General features: G+C 44.7%; 1 protein-coding gene across 1 annotated transcript in view; it reads right to left on the bottom strand.

Moving 5' to 3' along the window:
* The window catches only part of LPIN2 (lipin 2), a 56344-nt gene extending 32003 nt beyond the window's left edge, over positions 1-24341 (bottom strand). The window contains exons 1-2 of the mRNA XM_082640599.1: positions 24109-24341; positions 4373-4573 (exon numbers count right to left, since the gene is read on the bottom strand). Of these exons, the coding sequence (XP_082496725.1) occupies positions 4373-4573; positions 24109-24195 (288 nt within the window). The 5' untranslated portion in view covers positions 24196-24341. The remainder of the gene's footprint in view (positions 1-4372; positions 4574-24108) is intronic.
* Between the last annotated feature and the right edge of the window lie 531 nt (positions 24342-24872).

Raw genomic sequence — 24872 nt, 5'->3', positions numbered from 1 at the left:
AAAGCAGCTGTAATAATAGCAGCTTCTTCCACAATCATAGGAAGAATGTTTTTAACTGAAAAAGTTATGTGAGAACAGAAAAAGTAATGAAAAAAAAATTCTTTCTGGACTATAGGCAAGAAGATAGGGAAAAACTAAATTCACTCTGTAATGCCAGATTTCAAGTTTCTCAGGATGACTTAATTCAATTTATTCAACTAGAAGTTAGACATATAAAATAATTTAAATAACCATGTTCGTTGATTTGCTGTTATATAAAATTTTAAAGTTAAACAGTACAAATGAAATATTTAAAGTTATTTTATCTTTAATAAAAAATAAGATTCAGGGCCTCCCTGGTGGCGCAGTGGTTGAGAGTCCGCCTGCCGATGCAGGGGATACGGGTTCGTGCCCCGGTCTGGGAGGATCCCATATGCCGCGGAGCGGCTGGGCCCGTGGGCCATGGCCGCTGAGCCTGCGCATCCGGAGCCTGTGCTCCGCAACGGGAGAGGCCACAACAGTGAGAGGCCCGCGTACGGAAAAAAAAAAATAAAAAAATAAGATTCAAATTAATAACGTCCTTCAAAATTTTCACCTTTGCAGGTTAGCCATTTATCTAATGTAGCTGGGAAAACGGAATGACGCTTCTTCAGGACACAAATTCAAAGTCTGTTTTAAAACTATTTTAGAAAAGTTAACCCTTTGGTTTATAGTTATAGCCCGTATTTTTAGGGATCAAATACGACATTTCTTTACGACTACTTTAGTCTCTTGATTTGCTCTAAATGGAGTTTGGTTCTCTCCAAAAATTAAACCTAATATCAAATTGTGCCAATATGGAGCATACTTAAAGGAATATGTATGCCATGAGTTCTTTAGGTCACAAAGGAAAAATACTAAAAATATTCTGAGATGGCACCAAGTTGGAATAAATGCTTCCCGAGGTGACTATTGTAAAGAGGACACTCATTCTGATGTTACTACTTCTAGTAAACTGGTTTCTAAAACACTCATTTCCATATTGTTATACTCCTACACTGTGCCTTAATTTTGCTCAACATATGTGACAGATGTTGAAACAGAACTGATTTTGAGAAATGCCGGCTGTAGCAGACACTTGTCTTGGCAGGCCATCCTTTGGGTAAGAATGTCTCGGTCTCCTTTGGGGATCTAGTCTCCTCTATTCCAGACCATCTACTTCCGTTGCAGCTGCAGACAGTGGCAGTGGGGCTGCTGCCCAAGCCAGGCCAGTCAGTGTATTCCACCCCCACCTACAGTGACTAGTTCCTGAGACACGCAGCCCCAGGCTGACAGGGCGGCTAACACTGGTCCTTCTGTAGGCAGGAGACGCTGTCTCCCCTCTGGGAAGTCAGTGGAAGTCAGCCTGAAGATACTGGCAGCCATCTTGCATGAGACAGACAGACAGACAGACACAAAAGGAAGCAGAGCTGAGAGGTGAGGGGAGACAGTCCTGACAGCACCTTCAGAGGCTCTAAGTAAAGCCCTGACTCATTCAAATACTCGCGTACTTTACTTACACAAGCCAATTTAATTCCTTTTTTGCCTAAGCTAGTGTGAGGTGAATTTTCGTCATCCACAATGGAAACTGTCCTAATACACTGGGTTATTTTGATAAGTAATTAAATCATCAGTTGTGTTAAATCAACAAAATTAATATTTAAAAATATCAAGGGGCCTCCCTGGTGGCGCAGTGGTTGAGAGTCCGCCTGCCGATGCAGGGGATACGGGTTCGTGCCCCGGTCTGGGAGGATCCCATATGCCGCGGAGCGGCTGGGCCCGTGAGCCATGGCCGCTGGGCCTGCGCGTCCGGAGCCTGTGCTCCGCAACGGGGGAGGCCACAACAGTGAGAGGCCCGCATACCGCAAAAAGAAGAAAAAAAAAAAAAAAAAAAAAATCAAGTGCAGGTTTACCTTCTGAAATTCAACTCCTGAGTTATGAAATATACAGGGAGTATTGTGTTCTATCAAACAAGAACATAGCAATGGCAGTGGGAAAATTATTATATTGCATCTTTCTAACCAGAGGTTTTAAGGTGGTTATGATTTCAAGTCCACTTCATAGGTGTCCCCATATTTGAAAACTGGGTTCTTAATTTAAAATCAATGGGGCTTCCCTGGTGGTGCAGTGGTTGAGAGTCCGCCTGCCGACGCAGGGAACACGGGTTCGTGCCCCGGTCCAGGAGGATCCCACATGCCGCGGAGCAGCTGAGCCCGTGAGCCATGGCCGCTGAGCCTGCGCTCCCAGAGCCTGTTCTCCACAACGGTAGAGGCCACAACAGTGAGAGGCCCGCATACTAACATCAATGGACAGCTTTCCCTAATCCAGAATGACCTAAAATAACACAAATAGTTCAACCAAATTGCCAGAGTGTCTCAGGGCAGACATGGTTTTGGTTTTATTGTCACAGGAATGCTATGCTTTGGTTCAAATAGCCAAATTTCCTCCCAAATATATCCTTTGGGTCTCTGGGCTACCAAGGGAAAGAACTTTTCTCTTTTCCTGGGTCTCACTGGACAGACTTCTACTAAAAGTTAAGGGTTTGACAAGATATTGAGCACAATGATTTGCGGAGCCTCATACAGAAACTGTCTACTTTCTTAATTAGAAGCATACAGCATGCAGAAAGAGAGCTCTTATCTGCCCAGTCCCATTTACAGATGCACAAATGCTTATATACATCAGCCTGCGGGTTCCAGTTTGAAGGCCAGAAGACTTATCCAATCTGCTGATCAAAAACCCAGATCATAGATGGGAAAGGGGCGGGGGGGTGGGGGTGGGGAAGGCTTGTAAGCCATTTTACAAATAGATCCTGGCACAATTAATGGGACATTTCCGTGCATAAACAGTTTGTTGCTGATGTTTCCAAAGCAGATACAGTCTAAAGTACTACAAGTTAGTGTTACCAAAAGAAAGAAAAAATTCTGGAGAAGCTAAACTGTGGCTGAACACTGTTTTGCAATGGAAAGTTTCCAAGTCACTCAGTACATCACCACTGCTTTTGGTTTCCAAAGTGACCTGAACAGAGGCCAGACCACACAAGCCCTGCCACCCTGAAACATGGCTCTCCAGTCACTTTCAAAATAACATAAGTTCAATTAAAATAGAGGGAAATTTCTATTTTAAAGAATAAGATCAGGGACTTCCCTGGTGGCCCAGTGGTTAAGAATCCGCCTGCCAATGCAGGGGACACAGGTTCAAGCCCTGGTCTGGGAAGATCCCACATGCCGCGGAGCAACTAAGCTCGTGCGCCAGAACTACTGAGGCTGCGCTCTAGAGCCTGCGCGCCACAACTACTGAAACCTGCGTGCCACAACTACTGAAGCCCGTGCACCTAGAGCCTGTGCTCTGCAACAAGAGAAGCCACCGCAGTGAGAAGCCTGCACACTGCAACAAAGAGTAGCCCCCGCTCGCTGCAACTAGAGAAAGCACGCGCACGGCAACGAAGACCCAACGCAGCCAAAAAAAAATAGGATCAGCTATGTTATTAGCCGAAGTCTGAAAACAGATGTTTTCAACTTAGGACAATGGTCCTCTAACACATACTTTTTGTGCTACAAAATGGTGTGGATTCTTTCATTGCGCTGGAAAATCCTGACAAAATCTCCTTATGCTGTTTAAGTAGATACTGTGGGACAAGAGTAGAAAGAAAAATACTACTATGTACCTGTGACGTTTACTGTTAGCTCAGCTTTTTCTAACATGATTGATATCAGATCAGATATACTAACAGACTTTCCAAGTGCTCCATAACCTGAGGACAGAGGATGTAAAAAAAAAAAAAAAAGAAAAAGGAAAACTAACACAAATACCTTCTTTCTGAAAGAATCTTCCCTAAAATAAATAAAAGCCTGTGGATTTTCATTTCAGTCAGATTTGGGGAAAAGTCCTGGTATTTACAATAAACTTTAGATTACAAGTAAGATTTTACAGCTTTGTCAAAATAAATGCACAAATTTGGCATTAATGTATTTCATTTAAACACGTACTCTTGAGCATGCCTATCTATTCCATTCACAACTGGTCTGAAGGTATTACCTTAAATATTTTAAAGTGCTGTAAAAGGTAAAGGAACTTTTTCTAAATACACCTGATTTCCCCATTTATAATTCTAGTTTCTGTTTTGATTTTCTGAGTTGCAACACATAGGATTATTAAGATGATGTTCACCTCTTTTTCCCCCTAGACTTCCTGTAGTAGGGCTTTTTGGATTTAGAAGCAACTTCAAAAACAGTACAAAAGATGGGCTTCCCATACCGCTGTCTTCAAAAGCATATAGGTTTTCAAAACAGAAACACACAGAGGTCCCAAGAGCTCATTTACTCTGCCCCCCAGCGTCTCATCCTCCTGGAGGACAGGACGCGCCCACACTCACCACTTTCTCTTTGGACCGCAGGACGCCCAGCTTCCCGAAGCGCACGTGGAAGGGCGAGCACTGGTAGGAGCCGTCCTGCTGCCGCACCACCACGACATCGATGCAGCCGGACAGTGTGGCCTGGTTAATGCCCTTGTAGAGCTCCTTCACAGTGACAATCACCTGCCCGGCCAGCTGCCCCACGTAATTCATGGTTTGAGACTATAAAAGACAAGAAAAAAAGCGGATGAGATGTTAACGCTGAGTTTGTGGGTCTAATGACAGCGACAGAGAAAAAACCGCAGGGCCTAAAACTACATGGCTCGTACGTACTCCAGACTATGATTAGCCCTGCAGACGCTGGCCCCCTGCGACCCAGGCTAATGCGGCCGCTACACACTTCCACGCGTGGGCAGGCCCACACCGTCCGTCCGCCTTGCTGCTGACAGGCAGCCCAGCAGGGCATGCAGAAGTCCCCTTTCCCCTTCCAGCATCGTGGATCGAGCCTGCTGCCACTAGGCGTTCCCCTCAAAGTTCAGAACCCACAGAGACCCCAAAGAGCCCCGACTGCCACACGGCCCTCTTGCCCAAGACAACTGGGGACCTGGGGAAAGTGCATCCACTCCGACCAAGCAGCTAAGCAGAGAAGTGACTGAAGATCACCCCCAATAGGAACCTGAAATCACGCTGTTCCTGTTGGAAGGTAAGTGAGAGCTGGGTTTTCTACGGAATTAATCGACTATGGTTCAGAGACACGCTAGATTAAACAAACAAACTGGTGAGCTAGGATGGGTCTAACCAATTTATAACAGTACTTTGAAAGAAAATCCCTTCAGTGCTTCAATACAGCTCACTAGAACATATATTCATGTCCCACAAAGTTCAAAGCACAGAAAAAGGTTTTAATCTTGGACCTTAACTACAATGCGTTATTCAAATCAGGATCACCAGACTGTAAAGGGTCCTCCAGAAAGGGTCAAAAAGGCGGCAAGGGTACCCGACCGGGGCGCAGGGCCACCACACGCTTCATCTGGCCACAGGATGGGGGGCTGTGCCCCCAACTCTTCATTCGTTAGGAAAAAATAGCCACACTTTAGTCCTAAGGCTGTCAAATTTTATTCCCAGTTATCCATACGACCACAGTTCACTCATTAGACACTGGCTCTCCTGGCAGAGTGTTAAAGCACAACTGAGCACAACTCATTCTCCTGAGGACAGGAGGGATGCAGATGGAACCAGAGACCTCCCACAGCTCTGCTCATCCGGAAGCCGACTTCCACCCAACCAGAGACCCGACAGCCTATTCTGCAGGGTATTCACCATAAGCACGGCTGTCTTTCTAAACCCAGATCAAAAGTCTTTGAGCTGCCTGGAGTTCAAAGTTACATGCTCAGAAAAGTCCCCAGAGAGTACATTCTATGCTGTCAGGTAAGTCCAAAGCTGAACTAGAAGAACGCCATCCACGGGACAACCCAGGGGCCTGCCAGCACCCCTGCTGCAGAAAAACCCACCACTCTTCACAGGAGAGCCAGCACCCACGGGCAGTGCCCGGATTTCCTGCTCCTGTACACAGTAATCAAGGCCCATCAGTTTAATGCCATGGAGCAGAACCACAATAACTTCACCCTGGAAAACGCTGTGAATATTTTAAAGCTAAGGCTACCAAGGCTCCAAAATGCACCTACAGAGGAGCTGGCTTTGAGGATGTAAACCAGCTGCAAAACGTACCAATAAACAGCAGAATACAGCGGCAGGCGTCCCTTATGAGGTAAATTCTAAAACAGTTACAAGTTGGTATGATTTCAGGTCTACAATAATTGATTTGAACTCTATGGTAAGGCCAAATTAAGCACGTATCAAGCGCTCAATAATGATTTCTTAAATATTCATGGAATGAATGGTCAAACGAACCCTCAACAAAATAGAATAAAAAAGAAACGTGCAGTAGTGTTTTATCAGAATATTCATATTACATTTCATATTCTAAAAATTAATCTTGTATTGTGATAATTGTGGATTCACATACATGTAGTTGTAACTAATAACACGAAGAGATCCCATGTATACTTTACCCAGTTTCCCCCAATGGTAACATCTGGTAAAATTCTAGTGCAGTATCCCAATTGGGTATCAACACTGATTCAGTTAAGATTCAGAACATTTCCATCGTCACAAAGATCTGTCCTATTGGCCTTTTATAGTCACACACACCTACTTGCCTTCTGTCTGCCCTTCCCCCTTAATCCCCGGCAACCACTAATCTGTTCTTCATTTCTGAGATTTTTGCCATTTTTAAGGAAGTTATATAAATGGAATCACACAGTATCCAACCTATTGGGACTGCCTTTTCCCACTCATATTTCTATGGAGATTCATCCAGGTGCATGTATCAACAGTTTGTTTGCCTTTATTGATGCCTAGTATTTCATGGTGTGGATATACCATAGTTTAACCATTCACTTGTGAGGAACAGTTGAGCTATTTCAGATTTTTTGGCTATCACAAAGAAAACTGCTATAAGCATTCATGTACAGGTTTTTGTGTGAAAATAAGTTTTCAGTTGACTAGGGTAAAATGCCCAGGAATGTGACTGCTGGGCTGAATGGGAATCACACGCTTAGTTTTTAAAGACACTGCCACCAGAGTTGCTGTACCATTCTCCACTCCGACCAGCAATGTCTGAGATATAGTGTCTCTGCATCCCTGCCAGCACTTGGCATTGTCACTATTTTTTATTATAGCCATGATGACAGGTATGTAGTGATACTGGTTTTAATTTGCATTTACCTAATGGCTAATGATGCAGAAAATTAAATTTGTCTTATAAAAGAGCACTACAACTAACTTAGAGGAAAAGGGAATAAACATCTTTTTGTTCCTTATTTTTGGGGTCACGGTGTACAATTTTTATATGTTAAGAATGTCTCCAAAAACAGAAGTGAAATGAAATTTAGTGCTAAGTAGTTCATCTTTTACTCTCTTTTAGTATTTTTCAGCAACCTAGAACAGTCCATCAGAATTTTCATATTCTGTAAGTAACATGTGTTCACAACACCCTTTTTGCCTGCCATGGCAAACAGCACCCACGTAGTCAATCTTTGTATTATGCTTGACTGATGGTGGCAGCAATTTTAAAATGAGTTTTGTTACAAATCTAAAAAAAAATTCCTAACAAATTATATAGGCCTTTTCTTAAAAGAAACTGAAAAATGATAACTTAAGAATCTACATTCAGCCATAAACAACAGTCTTATAAACTAAATGTGTCATAAGCTTACATCAACTAGAGAACAGAATCCATAATTAAGTGTAACTACATCTATTCGAGATGATTTTAATTACCATGGTCAAAGGATATGCCAGTATACAAGAAAGTCTATTGTGTAAATGCCAGTTGCTAAATGTAGAAAAACACAGGCTGTCAAATCACTGGTTTTCTCTCAGCAGATATAAAACAACGCTGTTCATATCACGAAGGCTGGGAAAACAAAGTAAAGGGAGGCCTGGTGCCTCCACAGGGGGGACGAGGGCCACCCCATCCAGGCTGGGGAAAGAGCTGGGTAAACAGCTTCCTCTTTAAGCCAAATCTTGCACCTAACTCTTTACTTCTACACGCCCAGCCCAGCAGGAGCCACGATAGAGCCCAGTGAGAAAAAAGTCAGGCCCCTGACACCAGTCTGTCCCCGTCAACACCTAGGGAAGCGGGACTCTGAACAGGGGCAGAAAAGACAGAGGATGAAGTAACCCACTCATATGTGGGGGACACCCCCACTAAAGACACTGGCTTTTGAAATAAAGATTTAAAAATACAGAAAAATAATATACATCGTAAACTATTCATCACGTTTTATGATGAGGAAAAAAAAAAAGAGGGGGAAATGAATTCAAGAACAGAGTGACAGAAGACACATGAAAATCCAGAGACAAGACAAAGACAGCAACTAACATAAAGATGCACACACAGAAGGAGCGACATGTGCCTGAAGGATGCCCACAGAGCCGCATCGCTGTCCCCAGGCTCAAAGGCACAAAGGAACATATTAAAATGCACTTACTGATTCTCAGAACTGGAAAAATTTATCTAGTCCTGTCTTTCAACAAATACCAAAAACGCTTTTATCACATCTCTGAAATACGGTAAAGTTACAATCATCACAATTTTTTGAGACCTCACTATGTACCAAATTCTCAAGCTTATACATGCATTATCATCTCAGGACCACTTTATAGGTGGTTACAGGTATATGTTTAAGATAATGAAACTGAGGCTTGGAAAGGTTAAGTATTGTTATGGACTGAGTGTGCACCCCCCCCCAAATTCCTATGTTGAAGCCCTAACTGCCAGTGTGACAGTATTTGGAGGTGGGAGGTTTGGGAGGTAGGTAGGCTTAGACAAGATTATGAGGGTGGGGCCGCATGATGAGATCGATGCCCTTAATAAAGAGAGAGGGAGGGGCTTCCCTGGTGGCGCAGTGGTTGAGAGTCCGCCTGCCGATGCAGGGGACACGGGTTCGTGCCCCGGTCCGGGAGGATCCCACATGCCGTGCAGCGGCTGGGCCCGTGAGCCATGGCCAGTGAGCCTGCATATCCGGAGCCTGTGCTCCGCAACGGGAGAGGCCACAACAGTGGGAGGCCCGCGTACCGCCGAAAAAAAATAAAGAGAGGAGGAGACAAGAGCATGGTCCTCACCACGTGGGGACACAGTGAGAAGGCGGCTGTCTGCAAGCCAGGGAGAGGGGGCCCTCACTGGGAACTGAATTGGCCAGTACCTTGATCTTGGTCTTCCCCACCTCCAAAACCGTGAGAAATAAATCCTTGTTGTTTAAAGCACCCAGTCTGTGGTATTTTGTTATAGCAGCCTGAGCTGCCGAAGACAAGTATCTTCTTAAGCATCATATGCTACACCGCTTTTCAATTCTGGGGTACTTCCAGTAGACAGGGACTCACCCCTTTCATGAGGAGGCTTATCCCAATACCAGACAGACAGCCCTGGTTACTATGTCCGCTAGAAATCCCACTGCATATGCACCACCTTCTTCTAAAGGACACCACCACACACCAAAGAGTTTACTGTACAGCCCAACTGGGTGTCATCTATTCTGAGCTAAGCGTTCTTAGTCCTTAAAATAGCTGAAATGACTGGGTTTACTTTCACTTTTATGACAAACTAGAGAACTGACCTCCTTTAAATGGAAGATCCCAAACTAGACACTATGGCACAGACAGGCCTGACCAATGCCCAATCCACTCAGTGCACAGTGTGTGTCTGGGGCATCAGCATGTAAGCCACATGCTAAGAACACAATGCACACGAGCCGGCTAACATGTTGGGAGCTCCCAAGACAGGGAGGCACTTACAGATCACTAAACTGACAACGGAAAGAATCAGTAGACAGTAACCGACTAAAATACTTAATAGAGGCCAAATGGCCCTTCACACACAAAATTCAATAGACCAAACAGTCGTTCATGCATGAAATTCAGTGGTGCCCACTATCAGACTTTTCTTATCAAACATTTTAAAGTAAACATACACTAGTATCTGGAATAGATGGGCAGCTTTCAAGATTCAATTATTTACCAAAGGTTTAAAGATTTGCTTAGCAGCTTTTCCTGAGCATCAGAGAAACTAAAGTCAATCATCATGTTATGCAGTAGAGATTTGTAAATGGAATGCATCAGTAAGTGGGTTCAAATACAAACCCCCCTCCGATAAAAACTGCCCCCAAACTATTTAAAGGTGATATGTTCAATCAAAAATCACTTTTATTCGGGAAGAGTAACCACAGAGACATAGGTAGCTACTAAAATATTAAATTGTTAAATATTAAAATATTAAATTTCTAAATTGTTATCAATACAAAAATGGATACATTGTTAACCACGCTTATATATAATCAAAGTCTGTTTCGTAAGTTGTAAGTTTACCTTCTTAATGCTGGGTACTACTAGTTACTACCACTAACAAACACAACTACAGCTGTTACACGTCCATCACATGTCAAGTGCTGTGTTAACCTGTACATTATCTCATGTAATCTTCAGAACCACCCAGGAACTTTGGTATCAATATTCCCATTTTCAGGGCTTCCCTGGTGGCGCAGTGGTTGAGAGTCCGCCTGCCGATGCAGGGGACACGGGTTCATGTCCCGGTCCGGGAAGATCCCACATGCCACGGAGTGGCTGGGCCTGTGAGCCATGGCCGCTGAGCCTGCGCATCCGGAGCCTGTGCTCCTCAATGGGAGAGGCCACAACAGTGAGAGGCCCGCGTAACACCAAAAAAAAATAAAAAAAAAAAAAAAATTCCCATTTACAGGAGGGAAGGGAGGCTCAGAATTGTCCAAGGTCGCTGCACTTAGTGGTAAAGCCAATATTCAAACTCAGGCCTGATACTGGAGCCTATGTCCTTAACTGCATCTCTAAGTGACAGAAATGTTCTAAGCAATGATGATAAAAGCCTTGACAAAGTCCCCCGATATCTTGCTGCTTTCAGCAACAGGAGCATTATTTTCACATAATGCTACCTGGCCACACAAATGTGAAGTGATTACAGGGTCTAAAAAAGCCACACCCACCCTCCTGCCTCCCTGCAGGGTTGGCCACCAGCCTGCTGCTGGACCCCCGCCAAGTGGACGTCCTGAGAGATCACGAGGGACAGAGAACAGCTTTTATCAAAGAACTTGCCCTCAACATTCCAACTGTCTGCTCACAGACGTGAGGAATGTGCTACAAGGGAACAGAACCTTCTAGAAACTTCAGGAAACAAACACTAGCACACCGTGACCTCGCACCATCTGGCTCCCACCTATGCTCCAGGCAACCAAGCTTACATTCTGCATTTCAGTAGCACTTATCTTTCAAAAACTTTCTCAAACATACCTCACTTGACCTTCAAAGGGAGTCTCCTTTCACATGCCTGCCTCCCCCCACACACACCCCCACCCAGGGCGAGATCTGCAGTCACTTCCCCGGAAGGTGCTTCTCCCGGCTGCACCCCGGGAGGGCAGGGGCCCAGGGGACTTGCCTGTCCCCCAGGGGCTTAACTCAGTCAAGACAACTCCCACGGCCCAGGAGACGCCCTGGGGACAGGCAACACCTCTCCATTTTGTTTTGTCTCTTTGGCCATCAGAGCAGAATGCCAATGTGTTTAATTTTTCTTATTTTATAGTAGCTGCCTTTAATTCTTGCTTTATAAAATCAGAACAGGAAATAGCAGCACCAGGAATGTCCCTCGCCCCCAACAAGGAGAGGCCCTCAGGCTCAGGGCCCCACAAACAGACGATCCGTGAGCCCCTCAGACCTTCTGGAGCCCCAGGTCCATGAGAAACGTCGCTGGCCGTGAACCCACATGCACTGACCCCAGTGTCCTGTCCAGAGCATGGGGTCAGGGCCCCGCAGAGCAGGGGGCTCCGCCATCCCCAGACCACAAGGCCCCGTGCACGAGTCCACAGACCAACACCCAGGGTCCCCCGGCAAACTGCCTGCACACACCGAGTTCTCCATATGGCCTTCCTGTCAGGATGGAAAAGGAGGGCTGTGAAATCCAGGAAAGGCCCCTCAAAGGAATACTGCTGACTGAATTTAGAAACAATCACGCAGGACTGCGCGACTCCTTCAAGGAAAACACAACAGAGGATGTGTAATCCACCTGTCAAAACAGCCATCATCCCAGGCTGTGTCTGGGACGATTTGCATAAGAGTCAAGCAAAACTGAGTACCTGCTTCTTGCCAGGCACCACAGTTAAGTCCCTACGATATAAAACTCTGCCCTCTTTCCCTCAGAAGTCCTGGGTCTACCAAGAGAAAGAGGCATAAATACTGTCTTAATTTACATAATACCTTGTGATCACGCTATTTTGGTGACCTAGGAAGACTAGACAAAGGGAGAAAAAAACCTGCATGGGAGAGTCAAGAAAGGCTTCAGGAAGCAGAACATGTTTATATTTGTTCTAGGGGCGAAAATGGCAGGGTTTATCAGGCCAAACAAAGGAGGTTCCTGGAGGACAGGGACTGGGGAGGGTGTGTGGAGCCTGAGGCAAGGGTGAGATGATGCAAGGCCTTGGACTCACCCTCAGGGCATCAGGGCAACCAGCCCGGAGCAGGCAGTGGCACGATCGGCAAGGGGGTGGGGAGGACGAACTGGGGAAGAGGAGGCTAGAGGCAGAGACCACCTCGGAAGCTCTCACAACCAATTCCAGCAAGACACAGCACAGCTGCAAGAGCAGAAGAGGCACAGAGGGGACTGAGGCAGCGGGACCTGTGACTGGCCCAGGGCGGATGTGAGGGTAGGAGGAGCACGGTCAGGGTCCAGCCACAAGTGCTAGGCGGAGCTACAAACACATCCGGCACCTAGCTGGGATGCAGCAAATACTGTTTGAGTGAGTGAAGAAATCAACTTAGGGAAGCAAGAAGGGCAGATGTGGTGGGGAACTTCCCAGTAAGGTTGAACTTCAAGAAGTTTACTTACTATACTGGTTCAAAATTTTTCGTACATGAAAATCATCCTGAAGAGTTTTTAAAAACGCAAATTTTCTTGAATTTTAAAAAAGTTTAGGGCTTCCCTGGTGGCGCAGTGGTTGAGAGTCCGCCTGCTGATGCAGGGGACACGGGTTCGTGCCCCGGTCCAGGAAGATCCCACATGCCGTGCAGCGGCTGGGCCCGTGAGCCATGGCCGCTGAGCCTGCGCGTCCGGGGCCTGTGCTCTGCAACGGGAGAGGCCGCAACAGTGAGAGGCCCGTGTACCGCAAAAAAGAAAAAAGAAAAAAAAGTTTAATAATTGATTATGAAGATGAGCCAGATTAGGGAAGCAGAGCTCCATGTGAAAGAGCCCCTCTGATAAAATTCCATGCCTATTCTTGCTGCTTCCAAAATCACTCTTGTAAAAAGGACTCTGCAAAGGCTTAAAGCCTTGGGTGCTGGGAAGACGGGAGTTCTGGAACTCTTCCTGAGCTGGCATCTGGACATCTGCTCACTTCTCTATGAGCTCACCACACTATTTACAAAGCAGATGAACGATTATCTCGGGCTGAGTAATGTTCAACACAGGGAAGACACTTTGCCACCACAGCAATATATGTTCTTTCCTGAGGGGAGGCCTAAGTTTTATCGACTATTTGCTCCAGCTTTTCGACAGATACAACTAAAGGAAGAACCTAAGTGTCACCTATTTCATCTTCAAAAACCATCAATTCCCCGCCCTCCACCACAGTCCTCCGTCCAATAACTTTCAAGACAACCTTTCAAAATCCAACACCAGTTTTCTTCTCCATCCATCAACTACTTTGGCTGTCGATCTAATATTTTATTCGAGGAGCAAGGATGTTTCAGGCTTCCTGGATGAGGAGATGGGAACAAATAAAGCCTGTCCACAATAGACTGTGAACACCCAGAGCACAATGGAAAAGAAGGTCAGAAAGAGATGGGCAAGGACGGTCAGGAAGAAAGCAGGAGGCGGCACAGGGCTGGGTGGGCCCAGGGCGCCCGCCCTCCCCGCACAGCATGGCCCACGTGGTCACTGTCCATCCCACCTCCGGACCCTCGGTTCTGACCAAGGAAGGAGAAGTGTCGCCGCTTCACCGTCGCCCCAGAGCCTGGCACGGTGCCTTGCAGGAGGAAGTCCTTAAGGAGCATTTTTGGATCAAGGAATGGATGGAGTGATGAACGCGAGGTCTGGTGAACCGAACAGCAAGAAGGAGGAACACACACTATGTGCTGCACTGTAACCTAACGAGGGAAATCAGAGGCAGGTGAAGAGACTGTGCGTATGTATTTTTAAATGTATATGTATGTAACATACGTATATATATTTTTTAAATGCCAACAGTGGAGGCCAACCCGACGTCCCGAAATCAATGCTCAGATATTCAGAACTTAATGCTTTTCTCCAGATGCTCCTGAAAATCTCACAAAAAAAACCCTGCATAAATCTAGTCTACGTGGGTGACAGTTAAGAATGACACCAGCCTCCAATGGGTAAATCTAAAAATATCCCTGTGAGAACAAAGGACATCCGTGCAGGTTGCTGCGCAGGGCACCGAGCAGCCCGCAGCGGCTGTGGTGGATGAGCCTGGGCCTGCGGGGAAGTCAGGGGCCGGGGCAAGACGGTCACGAAAAACAGATGACACAGGACACACTTAGGTCATCGTTTTCTACCAGCCAGTCTACTTACAGGAAAACGCCCAACACCACAAGGCACAGCCTTCACAGTAAATGGCTGGTCACAATAGTTTCATTTTCCTAAAGCTCAGCAATGTACCTGGACATTCATTTTCTTCAACAGAATTGTAACAGAGCAAGGGGAGCTAAATGCTCAATCTGACGCCTACCTTTAGATGTCACTACACATAATAAAATGTGTGGCAAGCAGCACACGAGGAGGCGGCCCCAAGGACTTTCCTCAACCCTCACATCACTCCCATGACCAAATCTGCTCCAAACCCGGAGTCAGCTCTATGAAACTCAATGGTTCTCATCCCTGCATTACTCTTCACTGCTTTTCCCTTCAGTTCCCAAACTGCAGAGTAACGAGGCTTTTGGCAATTTAGTTCTTATCTCTTCTTGTCATGGTGTAAAATATGCCCAGTTCTAATCTACCTGTACCTGAGGTGACAGATCAGAATGTTACAGGGAACGTTTAACCTCACCAGAGACTAGAGAGAAACGTGGAAGTAAAATCATTAAGAAATTGTACTGAGTTTAAGACCCTGTTTATAATTAATCATGAAAGACATTAGTCAACCTTTGTGTAATGGTTATACCTATCAGCACATAAAAACTAGCTCAATGTTCAGGCCAACTCTGCTACGAAATGCAATTTTAAGATTTCAAATAGCTGTACCTTGAACTATTCAAGACAGATTTTTTAAAATGAGGTGTATTTTACATGGAGTAAAATTAACCCTTTCATAGTTTTAACCATGCAACCACGTAACAATCACCATAATCAAGATAATCAAGACACAGAACTAGACTGCCGCCCCAAATGCCCCTATGCCCTTTTGTAGTCTATCCTTTTTCCTCACCCCAAGCCAACCACTGACCTGTTCTCTGTCCCGATAGTCTTGCCTTTTCCAGAATGCCTTATCAATGGAGCCAGAGTACATACCCTTTGGAATATGGCTTCTTTCACTTAGCATCATGCATTTGAGATTAACCAATATTCTTGCAGGTATCAGCAATTTGTTCCTTGGTGTTGTTAAGTAGTATCCCACTGTATGGATGTCCCAAAGTTTGTTTATCCATCCACCAGTTGATAGACACCTGGGTTGTTTCCAGTTTGGGGAGACTACAAATGAAGCTACTAAAAATACCTGTGTACAGGCTTTGGTGTGAACATAATTTCACTTCATTTGGGTAAATACTTAGTAGTATTGTTTTAAAGATGTCTTCAGTGCACTCAGAGGAGTTTGCTATTAAGATAAATCCCTCCTTAAATCACTGTACAAAATGGTAATAATTTAACTGTTTTATGAGCTTGGATTTTCATATATACGAGTTTCTTAAAATAGGTCCACTTATACTGGTGACAATTCAGACTCTTCATTTACTCACGTCCTAACATTTGAAACTATGTGCAGCCTTGAGAAACCACAGGTAACCTAAGCTACAATTCAGTACTCTTCCGTCGGGCAGTGATGGGGTAAACGCCATTGTACACACCTCATCTCACTGAATCTTCCCGGTTAGGTGAGGTAATGTTAGCTTAGATGAATTGAACAAGCAAGAAGACTGGGGCTCAGAGAAAACAGGCAACATACCAGGAGGCAGACGGTTACACAGTGACAAGCACAAACAAAAGCTCAGATATGTCTGCCTCAAACGCCCAGGCTCTTTCTGTGTCCTGGGGCCACAAGCTCCTAAACACACCAATAACAAGTTTTTGTAATTTTCAGGGCTACGAATGAGGAAGAATTTCATAAGTGCTTTTAGAAGGCCACGATTCTGCTGCATGCTACCACACATGAAAAATGTTAAAGCTTTTCATTAGGAGTAGCCTTCAAGATGTGATTACATTATGGTCATAAATGTATGTTTTAAGGAACATGTTCTCATCCTAAACTTTCTTGGATAAGAACTTGTGGCTAACCTATTTTGGTGGTGATCACTGATAACTATAAGCAACTGAAAATAAAACAGGAAATCTGATTGGCTCACTTTCACACATGAAAGGCACAAAATCTTAGCAAGTTTCTATATAAACCATACGTAGTATTTTCAGTGATAACTATCACTTTAGTCCAGACATTGGTAGCATACAATTTCCTTTGAAACATATGACTTTATTTGAAGTTCTTTCCATTTAATCACTGACCTAGAAGTCAGGAATTGACATCAGGACTCTTTTGCAATTGAAATTACAGCTGTGAGATGGGAACAAATGGACATATTCTTGGAGTTTGCAGGTCTACAGAAAGACATGTTAAACTTAATCCACTCCCTCTCATGTCCTCAAAGAACCTTAGTTAATATCACAGATAAATTAAGTTCAAATTTTCAACTTTTCCCAATGTGCTAATTCCCTGGGTTGAAAGGCTCTCCACTTGCATCACATGGTACCTGGTTAAGTTCAGGTAGAAACAAGCCAGATGAACGATCCAGTAGGATCTGAAGGCCACTCACTGCAACTACTTTAACTAACTCCACAGCTGCTAACCTAACAAGCACATGGAGGCCTAAAGTTCACAAACCAAACAACCTCAACAACCAAGGCTGAAGGGTTTATCCTCTTAATGTCTGATAAGAGAAAATACCTGCTTTAGAAAGCAAGCTACACTTTAGAAAAAAAAAATGCATACTGCCTTATCAAAAAGAAAAGCAAGGATTAAGATAAATTTGGTTTTAGTGAAATTTAGGACAACTGGTGTGTCACTTGTTTGCATGGACTGTGTGTTTATTAATATACACACGGCCTTCCTCTGCATTCAAACCACTACACATTCCCTCAGGTGTGCTCAGTTTCTCTGAAAAAGTTTTGTTAGAATGCTAGCCATGAAACCGGATGGGTTTCTACTCCACTACAAAGACCTGGGGACTTTTACTCCTAGGAGGCTGAGACCCCTTAGTTACAAGGGCTAAGAGTGACATAAAAATTCTTTTCAGGACTTCCCTGGTGGCACAGCGGTTAAGAATCTGCCTGCCAGGGCTTCCCTGGTGGCGCAGTGGTTGAGAGTCTGCCGGACACGGGTTCGTGCCCTGGTCCAGGAAGATCCCACATGCCGCGGAGCGGCTGGGCCCGTGAGCCATGGCCGCTGAGCCTGCGCGTCCGGAGCCTGTGCTCCGTAACGGGAGGGGCCGCAGCAGTGAGAGGCCCTACCGCAAAAAAAAGCCCTGTTCCAGGAAGATTCCACATGCCGTGGAGCAACTAAGCCCATGTGCCACAACTACTGAGCCTGCACTCTAGAGCCCGAGAGCCACAACTACTGAGCCTGTGTGCTTCAAGTACTGAAGCCACGCGCCTACAGCCCGTGCTCCACAACAAGAGAAGCCACCGCAACGAGAAGCCTGAGCACCGCAACAAAGAGTAGCCCCCGCTGGACGCAACCAGAGAAAATCTGCGCACAGCAACGAAGACCCAAAACAGCCAAATATAAAAATAAATAAAAATTTAAAAATAAACAAATAAATAAATCTTTTCAGTGTCAGAAGAAGTGACGACTAAGCCAGAATGGAAAATGATGACTCACCGAGAAGGAGACCGTCCATCAGTAGTGAGTACTCAAAGCCACAAGAGCCTTTGGGTCCAGATACGTATCCCCAAATCTGAGTAATCCCAACACCTGGGAGGCTTCTAAAAATACAATTTCCTAGAAGGAAGGCTAACATGAACCCCGTGGTGTTGGACAGGCATCAGAAGTCTCCATGGACGGATGGACAAGTACAGACGTGCTTACACCTGAGCTAGAACACGTGTTTAATATCCCTACTCCCTCTGCCACGATCGAGAATCAAGGACACTAGAAGCAGCATGCACACCTAGAGCCCAGATCCTAGTTTCTAAATACTATCCTCCAGGGACTTCCCTGGCGGTCCAGTGGTTAAGACTCCGTGCTTCCACTCACTGTAGGGGGCCTGGGTTCGGTCCCTGGTCGGGGAACTAAGATCTCGCATGCCACATGGCATGGCCAAAAAAATTTAAAAAATAAACAAATAAATACCATCCTCCAGTAAAAGGTCCCAGGGCTGGGACATCTCATGGTGCCAGAAAGTAGGAATCCTGTGCTCAAAATCAAAGGATTAGGGGCATTTTAAAGGAACACAGAAGCCAATGTGAAAGAGTGTCCAGAACAACCTGAGCAACAAAATAATGAAAGATTATAACCTACAGAATATTCTTGAGGCCACACTGATATAAATCAAAAAATAAGTAGAGAGAAGGGACAGATTTCTCTTAAAGATGAATTCCAATGAATAAAGGATGAGGGAGATAAAGACCACTCTCAGGACCCTACAGTACCTGGGGCAGACACAGGATGCTAAAAACAGAGGATGAAAGTTGGAAGAGAAACAAGGTATTTGTATATTCTCAAAGTATCTTCCCCAAGATATAAACTCATTACCGAAGGAAAAAGTAACTTCACAGGAGAGAAATCTGGCAGACGCCGCCTTAGTGTTAAGTAGGGAAACTCCACAGTAACAAGAGAACCAACACCAGGGACCCCTCATGATTCACGAACAAGAGCACATCACCGCTGTGCTGTTCCTGCCACAAACACACCACCTCCATCTGATGAGGAGACGCCACAGACAAACTCCAGCTGAGGGGAGCTCCACAGAGTAACTGACCAGCACTCACCTCAGCAGTTAATGTCACAAAAGGGAAGACTGAGGGCGGTCAGTGACTGGAAGATGACAGACGTGACCAACTAAATGCAAATCCAGGCTGGATCCTCAAACAGAAAAGGCCTTTAGCAGGAAAAATCTGAACAAAGTCTGCAGTTTTAAAGACAAAACAATTCCCGGGCTCCACTGCCTCCTCAATTCTGACTCTGTCTGTCTGGGAAGTCTATATTTTACACTTAAAGCTCAGCAGGGGTTCTGGTGACCGTCCAACTCAGGAATCATCACCGAGGCGGCCTGAGGAATCCCGATGGCCAGACCACCCCCCAAGTGACAGGGACAAGTGACCCCAAATGGCAGCTTGTCAAGCTGTGTCTGATGACCGCAGGCAAGTGGGTCAGCGTTCAGGGAGGGACAGAACCCAGGGGTGTGCCTGTCCTGCCCGCTTCCCTCGAAGGAATGACGTTTCCAACGTAATTGCAATGTTCTGACTCAGTGTCTGTCTATTATGGTTACGGTTAACGACTTCATGCTTTGTTAGAACGTAAAACAAAGATGACCAAAGGCTTTTACAATCTCAGCTACTGCCCCTTGACCTGACTGAATGGAGCCTCTCTACGGGCAGGTCAAGTGGAGTTCAGCCGCATCTCAGCAAGTGACTGACACTCTAGAGATAACATAGCTCCCCTCCAGCCTTCCCGGAACCGGCTTCAGGCACATTTCTGACAAAGGTCTTTTCCACACAGATCCGGGCTGAGGCCAAGATGCTACACCAAGGGCACACACAGTTCTGAGATGATTTCCTCGCAGAGTTGAAACGATATCCAACACAATAAGGTCAGCATATTGTTACTTCCACCCACTGAAACATACCCTTCCTAAATGTCTTAAATTAAGCAAAGATGATTCTAGGTTATGCAACAGGCTTCAAAGAAGAGACAAATACAAAAGATATATATATTTTTTAGAACAAGCAGCAAAACAGCAGAAGTATCAAATAAACATTTTCCCTACTTTCAATGAGACAATGTACAGTACCTATGCAAGAATGATTCTAGAAATGGTGTCTAATCTTTTCTTCAGAAGAACTGGGTTGGTTTTGAATATTTAATACCTAAGATATGAATATAAAACACAAATTATATATAACGATAAGAGTTTTGCTAAGAGAGGTTAACTGGGTTTTTTAATATATAAATTTATTTATTTGTTTATTTTATTTTTGGCTGCATTGGGTCTTCACTGCCGTGCGCGGGCTTTCTCTAGTTGCGGCGAGCAGGGGCTACTCTTCATTGTGGTGCTCAGGCTTCTCATTGTGGTGGCTTCTCTTGTTGCGGAGCACGGGCTCTAGGCGCACAGGTTCAGTAGTTGTGGCTTGCGGGCTCTAGAGCACAGGTTCAGTAGTTGTGGCGCACGGGCTTACTTGCTCCTCAGCATGTGGGATCTTCTAGGGCGAGGGCTCGAACCTGTCTCCCCTGCATTGGCAGGTGGATTCTTAACCACTGCGCCACCAGAGAAGTCCCGAGGTTAACGATTTTATTCAGATCCTTTCAGGGAGTTGTGTCCAAACCCTCTAGACTGCACCAACACCTGGTCGAGACAGCTAGAGACACGGGATGGAATTCCAATCCTACGCACAAAGCGGCCCCGGACCAGACCTGCAGTCCTGGGCTCACCCAGGTCCACGGGGCCAACGGCCGGGCTCCCAAGACCGAGCATCCAGGCAAACTAAATGACGTGCTCGTCACAGGGCCATCTGGTGGAAATCTGTCCAGCTGTGCTACTCACAAACTCAGAGCAGCAAATAATTCAGACACATTAGTAACTGCAAACAAAAAGATCTGTGCGAGCTTCCCTGGTGGCGCAATGGTTAAGAATCTGCCTGCCAATGCAGGGGACACAGGTTCAAGCCCTGGTCTAGGAAGATCCCACACGCCGTGAAGCAACTAAGCCCGTGCGCCAGAACTACTGAGCCTGTGCTCTAGAGCCTGCAAGCCACAACTACTGAGCCCATGTGCCACAACGACTGAAGCATGCATGCCTAGAGCCCATGCTCCACAACAAGAGAAACAACCACAATGAGAAGCCCGCTCAAGGAAGAGTAGCCCCTGCTTGCCACAGCTAGAGAAAGCCTGCACACAGCAACGAAGACCCAACACAGCCAAAAAGAAATAAATAAATTTATTTTTAAAAAAAAGAAAAAAAAAGATCTGTGAGCACCTAGTGGATTCAGTGTGGCACGATAAATATTTGCTGAACGAAGAGAATTTTGTTTTAAGCTGGTGGTTCAGACACGCACCACACAGCAGTGCAGAGCAGCATGTGCTTTAACTGTGGGCCACCACTAACTCTCTCCTAAAAAACAGATGGAGCATAAATACAAAAATGGATAATAAATAACTTTCAAACAGCCTGTACATACTTCTGGCCACAGCCTCTAAGCTACCCTCCCCCAAATTCCTGAGCTCATCTGAGATATCAGTATTAACAGGCAATCAAGTTGTAAAAACGAAGATTCTTGGAGCATGTGCTCCCCCAAACTGCCTGACTGGTAACATCACCACATTTCTGTGAGGAAATGAAATTCTGTGCAACTAAATATTTAATTAGTGTTGTGACCACTGTCCACCTAGAGGAAAGCATTCGGTTTTAAACCCCTTCACCAGTGTGGTTCCAGGATTCCGTGAAGCAGGGGGTGATATCAGATGCACCAAGCTGGGGGCAGCCACTTCTGCACCCAACTCAGCATAAGGCACTTGCCCCGCCTACAGGGTGACTTGCTGTCTTCCACCTCTGTTTATGTTACTGTATCTCACAGTAAATAATATAAACATACAAAGTTCTCTCTGAAAAAGGGGAGCCTTTTAGACTCGAGCAGGCCCTTTGATAAACAGCACAGAGGAGCGAGGACGGCCTGAACAGGTCCTCCTAACCCCCGTGCAGGGGTTCTCACCTCTAGTAAGAACAGCCAGATGCCCTCCAGGGCCCCTTCCAGCTCTAACCCACAGAAAGACTCGATTCTAGGAGCATTTCTTAGGATTACAACTTTGGCTAAGAACTCCCGTAGTACATTCTGCCTTAATTCAAAAAATGCAAAGTAATTTAAAATAAGTGGGGGAAAATAAGGCCAGCAGATTATTTTCTAACTTCAAGGTTATTTGAATATGAAATAACTTGGCCTTTTCCTTGCCAAATAAAGGAATTATATTCTTTTGTTTAAAAATTATAGAAATACGATTTTTAAAAAAAATTCCCCATTTCTAACAAAGCCCAGAAGTTTCCTCATGGTTTTTTAAATTATGAGATTTTTACATTTACATTCCAAACACATAAAATCATCTCCTTTATGATGGAGACTTTCACGTTCCAACAGGAGGTGTGCGCAAACAGCATACGACCAGCAAGTAGCGTCGAGGTCACTGAGGGCCTGGACCCTGAGATTCCCCCTCACCGCCCACACCCAGGTTACAAAGTCTCCTACACAATCAGCACAGCTCATTAAGCAGATAGCAAATCCCGTGTCCTGAACACCAGCCATTCAGAAAACCCAAGTTTCTCTTGGAGCTGGGAGGTGACTCATGCAACTTCACTGTCCTAATGTTAACACAAAAAGAAATGTCATAAAATGCAGCCCAAACACCCGTTGCCCTCGCTCTAGAAGACACCAGCAGCAGGAAGCAAACTTCTTCCTGTGATGAGCGGTTTGTGTGCGCTGGTGCTACTCACTAAATGAATTTTTTAACTATTTCATAGCCAGCTGTGTTCACCATTCTCCCTTCTGACCTTTACAACAAATGTGCAGGAATCCGTATATACATATACTCTGTACTATTAAAATGAAATTTCAAAAGTAAATGACATCTCTCCATAGCCCCTGACTTCCATTCCTAGTCAAACGATGTCTAGTTCCCCCAGTTCCCGAGATCCCCAGCGAGTACATTTTTGCCAACAGGTCCAAAAGCAAAAAGCACACAGATGTGTAACATTTTTAAAGGTGACAAAAATTTGCACAACTTTAAAACTAAAATCAACCTGATTATTGAGCCACAGATTTTAGAAACTGTATAATTTTTGTCTTGTTTATTTTACACTTGTTTTCATAAAAATGTACACCCCTCATTTTCTGAAAACTACCTTCACCTCATTGTATTTGCTTCAAATCATTTTTACAGAAAAGGCTTCCATAGGTAAAGTTAAATTATATTGTCCTTAATTCACCTGATTGTTTCCTTAATGCAGACTTCTAAAACGTACACTTTCACGTGACCTATTTTATTTTATGTCTCGTAAGAGAGGAAACTCTAGATTAAACAACTCAGACAATCTGCATTTTCCCCACATATTTCAAGGTGAGAAATTCTGTTTGCCACCACAGGAGAAAAAAGATTGCTGCCACTCTTCCCATCACACATCAGAATAGGATGCCAGTTTCAAAATATTAGTTTAGTTTTCACAAATATTTGGCTAGGACAACAAAAATCATAAAACAAACCAACAAACTCAGAGAGAGAGATCAGATTTAGGGCCACCAGAGGCAGGCTGGGGGATGGGGAACTGGATGAAGGCAGGCAAAAAATCTGAAAGATGGGAAAAAAAAACCCATAAACCTTTTCAATGGTTTTTATTCCTCAACTACTACACTTAGATGCAAAGAGAATGTGAAACGAGATACATTTCCTGGGAAACCTAGTTTAAAAAAATTCTCAGTTTAAAGCAGCAACTTCATTTTTTTCTAGGCAGAAAGTTATTGTTAAATAATAAATAGAAAAGGGTAGAAAGATGGTGTAGAGTGAAGGAGGGAGAGCAGGTAGCCAAAGATTTCTGTTGAATACAACATTTAAAAGTTAATAAAATTCATTCTGACGCTACGTTTTCCAATGAAAAGGCATCAGCCGACCTCCCCAGCGGTCTTCCCGCCCCCTCCTCACAGCATATCCCAGGCGGAGAAAGCGGGGAGGTGGGAGCTGGTGGATGTAACTCACCAAGATGCCAGCAGGGGCCCTTCCACCGTAAACACCTTCAGCAACCTTCTCCTCCCCATCTTCACTATCATCTTCCAAGGAAAACATCTTAAACCTGAACTAGTTCATCAATATGTCTTTTTTTCAGAGATGAAGGCACACTTCTAAGTTATCAAAACAGAAAGCTGTTCTGCTGGGCAAACTGTTTGCAGACACAGTAATATGGTTAAAACGGAAAGGAAATGGCTCTTAAAAAAAAAAAAAAAAAGCAATACATGCATGACTTTACCAGTAAGATTTGCTGAAAGCCTCAACCCTGTCCCTCTGAAGCAGATAAGCAGGGGCATGGGATGGGCTGTGCTGCATGTTTACACTGATAGGTACCAAGTCCTGCCCAAGCACAGGAGCCTCACTGTGCTTCCATCACACGGGACGCGAATTGAGTTAATGATTCCCTAAATCAATTACATCCTCATTTTTTAGAAATCAAAACAACTACACATACGAAGAAGTAATCTTCAATAAATTAATCATGTAAGGGAACACAGTTTACATATACTTTCTAAGCATCAGTGAGCTTCCCAAAGACAGCCAGGTGACATAGGCTTTATAGAACTCAAATCACTGAAATGTTTTGCTTTGTCATATTGCCATGACCCAACATATTTTCACAATTCTGAATGGGAGCTAACCTGCTCAGCACTGTAAATAATGAACAAATTATAATAACAATTTGTTACTGGATGCTAACATAGCATTAGTTATATTAATGTTGTAACAGTAAC

This window comes from Mesoplodon mirus, assembly GCF_964341445.2.
Source record: "Mesoplodon mirus genome assembly, chromosome: 13".
Lineage (NCBI taxonomy): Eukaryota > Metazoa > Chordata > Mammalia > Artiodactyla > Ziphiidae > Mesoplodon > Mesoplodon mirus.
The sequence above is the reverse complement of the archived record's forward strand: the minus strand, read 5'-3'. Positions and strand labels throughout refer to the sequence as shown.